This window comes from Magallana gigas, chromosome 1 (assembly GCF_963853765.1).
Source record: "Magallana gigas chromosome 1, xbMagGiga1.1, whole genome shotgun sequence".
Taxonomy (NCBI): Eukaryota; Metazoa; Mollusca; class Bivalvia; order Ostreida; family Ostreidae; genus Magallana; species Magallana gigas.
The window spans coordinates 10,221,270-10,234,808 of NC_088853.1; the positions used below are offsets into that span (position 1 = coordinate 10,221,270).

Consider the following 13,539-nt stretch of genomic DNA (forward strand, 5'->3'; position numbering starts at 1 on the left):
TCAAGTTTGATATTGAGTACGATCGAGCCATTTTCAACAGAGTTATGCCCCTTGGACGTAGAAAAATTCCAGTTATTTGCAATTTCCGCTCATTTTCTTCGCAGAGGATAAACATATTGAAATGAAATTTGGTATACAGGTTTATCATGATAATATCTAGGTCAAGTTCGATATTGGGTACGATCGAGCCATTTTCGACAGAGTGATGGCCCTTGGACATAGAAAAATTGGGTGGAGTGTGGGAGAGGATGATCGGTGTAGCACGTCGAATTCTGGATTCTCTTCTCCTGGATGTTATACGTTTGACCCATGAGGTGCTCACCACACTGATGGCGGAAGTAATGTCAGTCATGAATTCGAGACCCTTGGTGCCAGTGTCACCCGATCCAGAGCTACCATTGCCACTGACACCAGCAACTCCGCTTACAATGAAAACCAATAAATCCGTGCAGTGCTTCTAGTTAGACAGCTTCTGTCCTAAGGATCTGTACAAGAAACAGTGGAAGTGTATCCAGTACCATGCTGACCAATTCTTGGTACGCTGGAAAAATGAATACCTTCCAACTCTACAGTGTCGCAGAAAATGGCAACAGGACCGTGAACATCTCAAGGAAGGCGATGTGGTTCTCCTGCGAGACAAAGCACTACACCGGAATGATTGGCCAGTCGGGATCATTGTAAGAGCTTATGCAAGTGACGACGGCAAAATCCGCAAAGTAGACGTTCGCACAGGACAAGACAGAAAAGTGTTTACAAGATCTGTTAATGATAGGGATGTCAACGAGTACCCGGTTAACCGGGTACTCGATCGAACGTCCGAGTATCGAATACTAAAATCGGTACTCGGTTACTCGGATGTATATTTTTTTAATATTTCTAAGTTTATATAATAATGCATTAAAGCATCGGTTTTAAAACTGAAAATGTCCATTGCACTTGTACGTACAGTAATTAGGATTTCCTACGCCTCTCAATATGTTACATGTAATTAAATGACCGTTATCACCTGTGGCAGTGTTTATATAGTAATTATCGTGACCAAGCACCCGTTACCTAGCTTTTCTCACCTTTGGCTGTCTTCTATCCTTATTTTTGGCTTACTTTAATGATTTGTTTTCACTGAACATCGTTGATATAGTCTATTATATAAATTAGATAGCACACAGTAGAGAATATGAACAGACCTAAAATGCTGCCACCGACTTCAAAGGTCTGGAAATATTTCAAAAGAACTGAAGACCAAGGTTTTACAGTTATCAATGTACTTGTTCATATTTATTTACACTTTTACTCGATCGGAAAAACGTCCAAGTAACCGAGTACTAAAATTAAGTCATATGTAGCGATACATATGAGACGTTCATAGTAAGTTTCTTCTTTACTTGGTCAACTATCCACTGCTACAAGTTTATGTATAAATATATTATTTTTTTGTCAATGTTTTTCAGGGCATATGGTTTGGATTGCTTCACCATGTCACTGATGAGCATGAGTGGATTCTCTCCTACAGTGACAATGGCATAAATGCCTGTCAGCATGGTCCCCTGACTGAGGAAAGAACGAAGGGATGGCTGAAAAAGGATTCCCCTGCTCACATTGCTTTACGCCATGTTGTCATGGATAAGAGACGCTTAAATCAGATACACTACTATTTAAACTGCAGGTAAAACATGTTAAATGTTAAGCATGTTAGATTTACATGTATGTAAATGTATAGTGTTCAAACTTTTATGAATGCAATGTTCAACTTACATGACACATCTTTGTTCTATTTTTCTCTTCTTTAGGAGTACTGCTGAGCTTGAAAACTTTCAAAATTTGATTTTGGTGTATGCCTCTACAAGATACTCGTACGGTCCACCCACGTACAGGGCACGAAATAGACTTGCAGCCTTGGATCACAACGGGCATTTGGAAAGGGAGACAAAGATTAACAAGGATGGAAGTGTTAGGTCTGTATCCAATCATTGGTTTTAGGACATTTGTAATATTTACATAGTACATGTACTGAGAACTCTATATTAACAAGCTCTTTCGACAATTTAGATTAAATACCATAATATATTATAATGTAGTTGAGAATCGTTAAACTATTACAGGTATCAGAGATCCTTCAACAAGAAAAGTGGAATATGGTCCGTCCACGAATTGAAGGAGGATAAAACTTATAATTACATCCAATCTCTGGTTGAAAAGATTGTCCGAAGAAGATTAGATGATGAAGAAGGAATGAGTGGAAATGTTGTTTTGGAAGCAGATGATCCAAGAAGAATATCGAAGACTCTGGCCCGCATTCCTCCTCCCCCAACTGCACAACTTGTGAAGGAGAGGAAGTCACGATTTGAAGATCCAGACAAAACATTAGACTATTCATGGGACTCTTGAAGTTATTTTATTATACCCCTGCTCTGAAGGAGAAAGGGGTATACTGTTTTACCTGTGTCCGTCAGTCTGTCCGTCTTTCCTTCCATCTGTGTCCGTAACAAAAATTTCTGTCGCATTTTTCTCAGCAAGCATTTATCACAGATGCTTGAAATTTTAAATTATTGTTTGTTTAGGCATGCCATATGGTGGGATATTTTTTTGTACCAATCGGACGTCAACTTCCTGTTAAATGACAACTTTGTTTATTTTGCATATTCACATTAGAGCGGGGGTATTGATAGTGAGCATTAGCTCACAGATATCTTGTTGTATAATACAATGCATGCTAAAGGACTGGATACAAATTCTTACAAAACAATATTATCATTCTATGCTGAGTATGTACTTTATATGTCACTTGAAACATAAATGAATCCATGTACATGTATGTTTGAACAAAAGCAGAAAAAAGAAGAATTAAATAACAGACTGTTAAATTTTAAAAGATGTATGAGTTTTAATCTCTAATTGATATACTGTTACACATATTTCATATACAAACATCAGTGCAATGAGATTTTAAAAGTCTGGAGTTGGTAGGGACTGCTATGCTAGTCTGCCATGCACAAACCCTGAATATTGTCCAAAAGGATCAGGAAAAGTATCTCTAATCCTCCACACGCAACAGCTTGGAATCACTCGACGATTCCCAGCACCAAGTCGGCCATGCTGCCAGAGAATGTATTGCCTGTAGGCAGTATGACGGTTACCCCTGTTCCAATCGTTGTCATTTGGAACTGCCAGGACATCTTGCCTATATGTTCTGGCAACATGAAGGATCAACTCATCTAGAACTACAAGGTCAAAATCCTACAAAGCACAATTAAAACTGATCAGCTTAAGAATTTAAATAGGGTACCATGTTATAGACTGCGGTAAATATCAAGGATGATTAAATTTCCAGGCTAAAATTTGACTGAAAAATTAAGTATCTTGTGCACAATACATTACACATGTAGTATTGAGAATCAAATTACTCGGATCCTGGAGAAGCAGTTCTCTGGCAATTGTCCACAGCATAGCCGTTCTGCTTCGGTTGGCATTTCTCTGCAATTCCTGCAGGAACACCAGTTTGGGCTTCCCTGGTCGGGCGATGGGTGATATCCTTGCTGCACCCTAGTCCTGCTTCCTGCCTCAAGAATATCAAACACTAAAGCTGGATACTTTTTGGTGACATCAAAGAGCAGCTCTCGCACGTTTTCTTCTGGAAGGTTATTAATGCGCTCCTGCAAATGAACCCACAATCATGTCTATGTATGATTCCAATAATTTGTTGATTTACTTACACTGGTGTCATTATTATAAATACCTTGCCTTCAATTCTGTGGATCTTTCTACTCTGGCAGTTGCTGCTATTTCAGCTCTGTTGGGGGTCTGATCTTGTCCACCACGTCCACGACTTCGACGCGTTGTCAACCCTCTACCTCTGGTCATGCGTCCTGCTCTCCTTACTCTTCTTTGACCTCTGCCTCCCTGCCCCCGTACCACTCTATCTACATCACATCTTATATGTTCCTCTTCAGATGTCTGCAACATCCATGCCATTGTTTATTTTAATTTTTATATGATATAGGCCTAATAATCAGTCAACGGGATTACAATATTCTTTTTATGGGATATCAAAACTAAAATGTTAGTTATAAAAAAAAATTAGGCCTTGTGTCAAGTCAAATCTACAAAAATATACAAGTTGTTTTAATATGCTTCAATTTATCAATTCACTTTTTTCATACAGACTGATACAATATGTATTCAAATATTTCGCCATAACCAATGAGTCAGGTAATGCATAAATGATGCATGTCAAATCACAGGCACCTGAATTTATATCGATCAGTTGCTCAACAATAAGCCCAATATAAATAAAACTCTACCTCATATATATATTTATTTTTATGTATTTATATATTTATAGAGGAGGTACGATTTTTTTATGTTTGGCTTATTGAGCGACTGATTGATAAAAATTCAGGTACTTGTGGTCAAATTATCGTATTGTTTTATATTACAGTTTCCCCGTTTTGGGCCCCTTTGAAGGGTGAGAAACACAAGACCCGTTTTCTAAGCAATTAAATTTTATTTACCGCTTCACTGAATGTTTATTGTATCACATATATTGCCTACTTACATTACAGATGTTTTTATACAATGTTTCATTCAAAAAACTTTTTAAAACTCACATTTTCGTCATCGGTGTCCATGCTTGCAGACATTCGGTAATCTTCGTTGTCAGCAGCGCGCGCGCGACGAAGCATCTTCGGAACTAACGACGGTAGTTAATTACGTAAACCAGATTGGTTTTATTTACACTTAAAACTATAATATATCGAAATAAGTTATGTGTTTTAACCTTAAAATTGTCAATTTTTGTTATTGTTATACGTAAGGAAAAACGTATGTAATGCTTTTGGGCACTAAAAATTGTATTGATTTGAGCTTTAATATCCCTTTAAAGCTTCTCAATGAAACACATTCAATTAATTGAAGTATAATATTTCAAATTATGCATATACAGTGGAATCATCATTGTTCATGGGGGAACCAATGTTTGTGGCTTTTGAGGGTAACCCTTGTTTCAATATTTATTAATATTATCATGATTAAACTTCTTGTACCAAAGAAATTACATCACCACAAACCAAGAAATTTTGGCTACTCACAAACCCCCATGAACAAAAATGATTCAACAGACAGTAAACAATTCTTACCTCTAAAAAGTTCATCATGCGATGGAAATCTTCGATTTTGGATATAAAACCCTCTAATCTATCCAATGGAGTTTCAGCATTTTTCATTGCTTCCTGTGCTGACTGCACTCTTTCATCCGTTAAACGGTCTCCTGAAGATGAGCAGTCTAACAATTATTATGCACTCATGCTGATGATATTTAAGTGCTAGCCTATTGCATTAAAAACAAAAATATTTATACTATAAATACCTCCATGCGTTTGAAGAAGGGGGTATGCATCTTTTGGAGACTCTAGTGATAAAAGTAAATAGTTAAGACATGTATTTTATGGGCTTTTTTATTACATAAGTTACATAAGTTATTATTCTACTTGATTAATGAATAAAATCCTTCCTTTAACCACAAAAATCCTGAGTAGGGACCCACCTTAAGCAGATAAATTGATTTGATCCACATCCACATATCTTAGTTTTATAAAAACAATCTTACCAAATCTTGCTAATCCTGTAAAATTGTAACAGGAATAAAATCCTTCCTTAAACCACAAAAATCCTGAGTAGGGACCCACCTTAAGCAGATAAATTGATTTAATCCACATCCACATATCTTAGTTTAATAAAAACAATCTTACCAAATCTTGCTAATCCTGTAAAATTGTAACAGGAATAAAATCCTTCCTTAAACCACAAAAATCCTGAGTAGGGACCCACCTTAAGCAGATAAATTGATTTAATCCACATCCACATATCTTAGTTTTATAAAAACAATCTTACCAAATCTTGCTAATCCTGTAAAATTGTAACAGGAATAAAATCCTTCCTTTAACCACAAAAATCCTGAGTAGGGACCCACCTTAAGCAGATAAATTGATTTAATCCACATCCACATATCTTAGTTTAATAAAAACAATCTTACCAAATCTTGCTAATCCTGTAAAATTGTAACAGGAATAAAATCCTTCCTTTAACCACAAAAATCCTGAGTAGGGACCCACCTTAAGCAGATAAATTGATTTAATCCACATCCACATATCTTAGTTTTATAAAAACAATCTTACCAAATCTTGCTAATCCTGTAAAATTGTAACAGGAAAAAAATCCTTCCTTTAACCACAAAAATCCTGAGTAGGGACCCACCTTAAGCAGATAAATTGATTTAATCCACATCCACATATCTTAGTTTTATAAAAACAATCTTACCAAATCTTGCTAATCCTGTAAAATTGTAACAGGAAAGGAGCATACAGGAAATTCTTGAAGTAATCAAAGTGAAATAACTGGAACAGATAAGCAAACTAACAACATTCTAACAATTGCAAACATTTGGAACACAAAAATCCCCAAAAAAACCCTTCAAATTATTGTAAATGCTTTGATACCGATGTGCAATTAGAAACAAAATTGTAAACAATTAATTATAAATTGTGATTTTTATTGTCCTTTATGTAACAGCACTCACAATACATGAATGGGTTATTTTGGAATGAACATTGAACAAGATAAACAATTCAAACCAGCATGCATTTGATATATATATGATGAAATCCAACCAAAGGAATTAAGTCTCAAATCTATTTCCCCTTGGCCTAGAATAATATGGATGGACAGTTCACTTTTATTTTTAGAATTACAAACAATCTTATTAAAATAAGAACTTCCATCAGCTACACTGATACGTCGCATGGAAAACTTTTCAGCCTCAACAATTTTTACTGATATTACAAGTAAAAGTGTAAGATTTAAAGTTTTCCAAAGACTTCTGTGATAGGAAAACTTTTAAAAACAACTTTAGAAGTCTTTTGTAAAATAAAAAGAAATTGTCTACATGAATCAAATACCGGTACATTAAATTGAAGTAGGTGGAAAATGATTGACCAAATACATAAATAATCTAAAAGTTTAAGGGTGTATTTATGTATTGACATTGAAACCAATAAGTATTTATTTTATCATGGCATATACCGGTACTCAAAGCATATTAACACATGGGTATTAATGTTGAATGAATGATCAACCGTTTCCCTACATTTCTACATGACATTCAAACAGATGTAATCTTAGATTAACCGAAACCAACAAAAAAATAAAAAAAAAATCTTAGATTTGTAGCATTGCACCTCAACTTCCCCATCTATACAACACTGGTTTGATGTCATTGTGCTCGAGAATAAGGCCCTCTTAGAGGATTTAGGAACTGGTTCTGTCACAATTACATCATAGCATTTATAAGTGCAATAGAAATATCTTCTAATCATCATAAATATCTCTTATTTGAAATTCAATCATATTTTTTTCAGCTGCAGACATCACATGCCCATATGCAATACATAAATGTATTTCACTTAAAAAAAAACCCAGAATTTTAAAACTCAGTCTAACTTTTGTACTGATATACATGTGCATAGCTAATTTATGATATCTTATGACCTCTATTTTCATGTACAATACTTTGTGTCACATTTAGCACACAGAAAAGCAGAGTTTTATTCTTATAATCATAAAATCATGATATACACATATACATACCAGAGTTTTCTTCATTTCCACCAGTTTCAGTCAGGATCTGTTTAAAAGAAATTCAAAAATGACCAAATTTGATTACCGGTAATAAGCACGATAAGCCTAAAAATTTAGAGAGAAAGAGAAAGAGAGAGGAAGAGAGAGATTACCTTAGGCTGTGGTGCAATTTTTCTTTAACTCTCCAAATCACAAAATGGGGCAATTTTAACAGGTTATACATAGGCCCCTCTTGCAAGGGGGTTTGCCCGTCGGCTGCTAGGTTGATCTGGACCATTTGGACTGCGGAGCATTCTCTTTGTGATCGCTTTCCGCCTTGGAGAGGGAATAACTAAAAACTGTGTTTTACAGACCTGATCTAAGCTTTGGATGAGTCTTTGTTTGGCAGCTTTGTTCTTCTCGTCTGCTTTAATTATTGATTCCACAGATCTAAAGCATTTTCTACAGACCCCAGCATTACTCCCTTCGAGATCAAGGTCCGATTTTTCGGTAACTTTTCGAATACAATCCACCTTTTCTGAATTAAGTTTAAGTTTATTTTGATAAAACTTGTGAATTATATCAGTCCCATCAGTTGTCTTTTCGAACTGCACAAACAAAAATCCGCATATAATGCAGGCATCACCGAGAACACAAGTTTTCGTCGGTGTCATGTACTGCGCCATTATTGTTTTCTTTCGTTTTGAACACCTCGGTCATCTACGTATGCCGATAAAAAAGTCGAGAAGTTCCGAGCACTCACCCAAAGAGTCGGAACAAGTGATTTCATTGGTTAACTGAAAAGTCACACTGACGTGACCCTGCATGGAATGTTGTTAGATGTTTGAGAAGCGGTAGCGGATTCAGAACGTCTAGTTTTAATTAGATTGCAATCGGCGGGGATGTTCTGTACGACAGTCTTTTTCTATCAGACCAGATCTCCGGATATTGAATGTTTTACCGGACGGGTTTTCACTTTGATGTTAATAAAAAAGTTTCCGAATAAAATGGAAGAAGCGTGTTTTTTTTAACTCTTTGGTGGTCTAAATTTACATCATAATATCTGCGCCATCGGAAATCCGGAACAGTTATTATCATTTGATAGAAACTTTTGATGATCCGTTAGTGTATATCATTAATTATCCTTCAATACTCAATTTACAGTTGTTACAAAATCTTTAATCATAAGAAAAGTAGGATATTTTAGGTACTTCTGACGTGCTGTTATTTATGTCTCTGGTGCATGTCACTAACGCGATATTCTCTCGAATCTTAGCAGGTTTTGCCTTAATATACAGAAGAAACAGTTATCTACGACGAGGTTCCACGCAATAAGGAAGAAGACTTTGAGGAAATAACACCCCAAGCACAAGTGGGCAATGATTTGTATTATTCTGACTCGGATTTGGACGAGATGGATTTTGAGGACACCATGGAATCAATGTTCAACTCAGATGCAGAACTACACTTTGGCGATGCGTGTTTTGTTGGTGAGAGAAAAAAAATGATGAAGATGAAGACCAACCCCTGTACCCCAAAGCTCCAATTTAACTGGGAACATTTATGCTGTTATTCACATCCTTCATCATGAAACACAGCTTAAGCAGTGATGGAATACCTAAAGGCCACACACTTTGCACCAGTTTGTATGACTACAAGAACCCTTTCACAAATCTAAGAAATCCAATGGTCAAACATTTCTACTCCCCACGTTGTTTAGGCTATGTAAAATCATCAGCATTAGAGAGTTAACTAAAAACTTATATGCACAGACTGGTTTTTATGAAAAACTGCAACATCGTTTTCAAAGACAGAGCATAGATGGAATATATATATGAAGATGTGAATGATGGGAGTCTCTACAAATCATATTGGGAGAACGATGGACCTCTATCAGAACCAGAGAATATTTTTAATATTTCTTTCACATTCAACACTGATGGAGCGCCAGTCTTCAAGAGCAGTAAAGTGTCGATATGGCCATTATTCATGGTGATAAATAAATTACGGTACAAACTATGAATGCTAAAAGAGCATATGACCATTGCAGGACTCTGGTTTGGCCCCCATAAACCTAATATGGGAACCTACTTCTATCCATTTCTGGACTGTTTTAAAAGGCTACATGAGGGAATTCAGTGTTTTGCACCATCTCTTTGAACATTTATATGCAAAGCTTATTTACTATTTTGGCACAGCAGATCTTCCAGCTAAATGTCTATTATGTAATGGTGTACAATATAATAGATCCTTTTCTTGTTGGAAATTCTTACAACAAGGAGAGACTGCAAAGAGATATAAAGGACATACGCATGTATTTCCTTATATACCTGACTATCCAAAAGACCCCAGACGTACAGTACATGATGTGTGTCGAGATGCGCAAAAAGCCATGGGCAACTTGGAAAAAAGTGTTTTGACCATGTCTCAGATACTGCATGTGCCCATAAAAAAAGTGTAATCTAGGACACACCCTTTTGTTTTGATAATGACAGCATTTAGCTTTGTAATGATAGCTAGTGTATCTGTTTTCTTCTAATCTACAGGTTTACCTGTGGCCTGCAGGTGATCTGAAGATCAGGAATATAGAAAATATTGTCAATTTGATATTGCTAATGACCCAGTCAAGTCTGCTGAAGCAAAAGGGAAAGGTTTGTATGGGCACCTTGATGCAAATCTGCATGATTATCTGTATTTTAAGTGGTGGGAACCTCTGAAAGGAATACCAGGAGTTTGAAAATATTATTAACTTAACGAGATGTGTTTTACACTCTATGAGAAAATGGGATTTACAGAAATCTCATGAATTTTGTATGCCGGAAATACGTTTTTTTGATTAGTTTTTGTTATTGACGCAATCTTATTTTGGTGTACTACAGTATATAGAATGTTGATAGTTGAAACTCATATAGACATTCATATGTTACATAAGTGTTTATGACTTTGATCTTTGTTCAATGTATTTAATATCTTTCTGTCCACTGGAAATCTAAATATCTTTGAAGTTACACCATTGAAGTTACACATTCAATACATATATCATGTGCATGCAGAATTGATTGAGCCAGGATTCCTGATTTCGTCATATAAGTGATACATTGTACTGTTTAAAATGTATATATCACTTGTGAATTACTGGTATATTAGTGCATATTTCATTTGTAAAATCATTTAACAAATTTCAAATGTTTTGTAGGACTGAAATGTTTTTTATGGGTTTTAAAATTACTGAAAGTACATGCACATCTTTTGACGCTGTATATATAGCAAAAAGAAACTGTCAGCTGGGTTTAGAATAAGTGGCAAAATGATGTAATATATACAATATTAGAAAAGATTACATTGTTTGTAATAGCACATTCTTGAAATAACTGCATTGAATATATACATATAAGTATTTGATTTTTTTGCAAAAATTACATGTAATTCTCTTAACACTTTATGTTTATTCTATTTTAGTTTCCAGACCATGCCATAAATGAATATTTCTTGAATGGAATGCATGAGGATGGAACCTTATTCTGCCTTTTTACCAACTCACACCATCTTCTCAAGATTTATGGAGCCAACCACAGAAGAATATGTTCTATACACATCATTCATAACATTCTTATTTATGTTACATAACTTAAAATGTTACATAACTTAAAATGTAACATAACTTAAAATGTTACTAGATGGATTGTTTCAACAATAAGAGTTTACATAAAAAATACCAGCAAACTTTTTATCGAGTGCACTTATTTTGTATTTTTCCTACCCATATATCTAACATATGTTTTTATATAACATATTCATATACATTTAACATTTTTGGAAACAGCTTTTTTTTTAATTGAAATTTAGCCTAACTATTTTATACAAGGTTTTTTAAATATACTCTTTTGTATACAAACAGAACAAACATACTTAGTTACAATGGGAAATGGACGTAATATATATAAAAGTGTCTGATAAATGTATAGGTCTTGTTCATGAACAGAAGAAATATTGACAAAAAATATTCAGTTTTAACCATCAAATACAAATATTAATAATTTTAAAGAATATTATTTAATCTAAATAAGATATAAACGTTTGTTTGGCCTTTATTCCAATGTTTGGAAACAAATCCAATATATGATTAAAATTGCTGTACAGTGTATCATATTAATTCCTATAATATATCACTTTAGTTTCTTGAACAGCATGTTTATTACCTTTTTTTCTTAAAATGATGTATACAGGGTCATTAATTTATTTTCATTATATTCAACCAGATACAAATAGGCCTTCTGCAACCTTTTTATTGTTTAAATGGTATGGAGTTTTAATTACCTTTCATATGAAAAATGACGTCTAAATCTTAAATTATGTATTATTTATAATTAAAATACTTTGAAAACTTTAATTTATTCATTTTAATAAGATTAAGAAACGGACTATAGTCAATGCACGTTTTTCAAGAGTTGTCTCTCTTGGGGACAATAATGAATGCTCCCAAGGGTTCATGACCCTGAATATTGAGTAGGCTGTGAGGTGTGTCATAATAAGGTCAAAAGTTTTAGCGAATTTAAAAAAAACCCAATAAATTTCTTCAAACACACGCTTTCAAATATTTATATTTGCATGTATCTTTAATGTTTTAGCTACTGTAGATGTACGAGTGAATCAAATCTATCCCCATCGTACTCTCCTGCACATGATAACTAGCCCCCGGCAGTAACAGATTCTACATCATTCGCAGATGCGCAAGACTCAACCATCACAACGTTTAGGTAAATTACTTGATTTACAGAATAAAATACACATGCCCTTTATTTAACTTATTAAACGTATTCAATTTTTATTTTGTTCTTGTTACATTAAACAAGGATTCATTTAATTTTATATATTTTTAAAGGGGTATTCAAAATAGGGATTCCATATAAGAGCCAGACAAGAGATTTTCAATGCTCATCACCACTTGGTGGGTGAATCTGACCAGCATCAACACCATCCATAACTTCACACGCTTAGGCTGTGAGGTGTGTCATAATAAGGTCAAAAGTTTTAGCGAATTTAAAAAAAAAACCAATAAATTTCTTCAAACACACGCTTTCAAATATTTATATTTGCATGTATCTTTAATGTTTTAGCTACTGTAGATGTACGAGTGAATCAAGTCTATCCCCATCGTACTCTCCTGCACATGATAACTGGCCCCCGGCAGTAACAGATTCTACATCATTCGCAGATGCGCAAGACTCAACCATCACAACGTTTAGGTAAATTACTTGATTTACAGAATAAAATACACATGCCCTTTATTTAACTTATTAAACGTATTCAATTTTTATTTTGTTCTTGTTACATTAAAAAACGATTCATTTAATTTTATATATTTTTAAAGGGGTATTCAAAATAGGGATTCCATATAAGCGCCAGACAAGAGATTTTCAATGCTCATCACCACTTGGTGGGTGAATCTGACCAGCATCGACAACATCCATAACTTCACAATCTACTTCAGGACGAACACTAATCGTTGGTGTGTCAATCAGTTTATAGTGTGTACATTTTTTTTTAAAAATACCATTTGTAATACTTTGCAAAAGTTAGATCAACTTTTGTCATATATACATGTATTTTTTTTTTCAAAAACGGTTTCTAGCAGGCAGGACAAGTACGTCGAATTCGGATTAGTATTGTATTTACTGTTTTGTCGTTTTTACATTCAATCCTGTCTTTACTTTTAAAAGTGATGTTTTTAGTTGTATTTTTTAAACTTAATAAAGGTTTTAATTCACCTCTATATTGAATGTCCTTGTTATTCCTGAGATAATTATAGTTACCATGTACTGTCTATTGACCGTAGTCGCCAGAGATCAACCAACTTTTTAATATCTTGCTACAAAATGGAAAGATGCCAAAGGAATGGAATCTTTCACTCATTACATCATTACACAAAAA

At 34.4% G+C, this 13,539-nt stretch overlaps 2 protein-coding genes and 1 long non-coding RNA gene across 3 annotated transcripts; 2 read left to right on the top strand and 1 right to left on the bottom strand.

Moving 5' to 3' along the window:
• Positions 1–248: 248 nt before the first annotated feature.
• Positions 249–2,813, top strand: LOC136275541 (uncharacterized). The gene is made up of 6 exons (XM_066085035.1): positions 249–338; positions 573–784; positions 1,344–1,365; positions 1,449–1,663; positions 1,788–1,952; positions 2,100–2,813. The coding sequence occupies exons 1-6, from the start codon at positions 249–251 to the stop codon at positions 2,383–2,385; spliced, it is 990 nt and encodes a 329-aa protein (XP_065941107.1). The 3' UTR covers positions 2,386–2,813.
• Positions 2,814–2,856: 43 nt separating this feature from the next.
• LOC117692918 (uncharacterized) lies at positions 2,857–4,879 on the bottom strand. The gene is made up of 4 exons (XM_034482470.2): positions 4,605–4,879; positions 3,739–3,951; positions 3,402–3,650; positions 2,857–3,234 (listed from the first exon to the last, which is right to left on the bottom strand). Exons 1-4 carry the CDS (start codon positions 4,677–4,679, stop codon positions 2,971–2,973), a joined length of 801 nt encoding a protein of 266 aa, XP_034338361.1. The 5' UTR covers positions 4,680–4,879; the 3' UTR covers positions 2,857–2,970.
• Positions 4,880–11,894: 7,015 nt separating this feature from the next.
• Positions 11,895–13,262, top strand: LOC105333691 (uncharacterized). Its single transcript, XR_901000.4, has 4 exons — positions 11,895–12,365; positions 12,491–12,614; positions 12,726–12,854; positions 12,980–13,262. It is a non-coding gene; the product is annotated as an uncharacterized lncRNA (long non-coding RNA).
• The last annotated feature ends 277 nt before the right edge of the window (positions 13,263–13,539 follow it).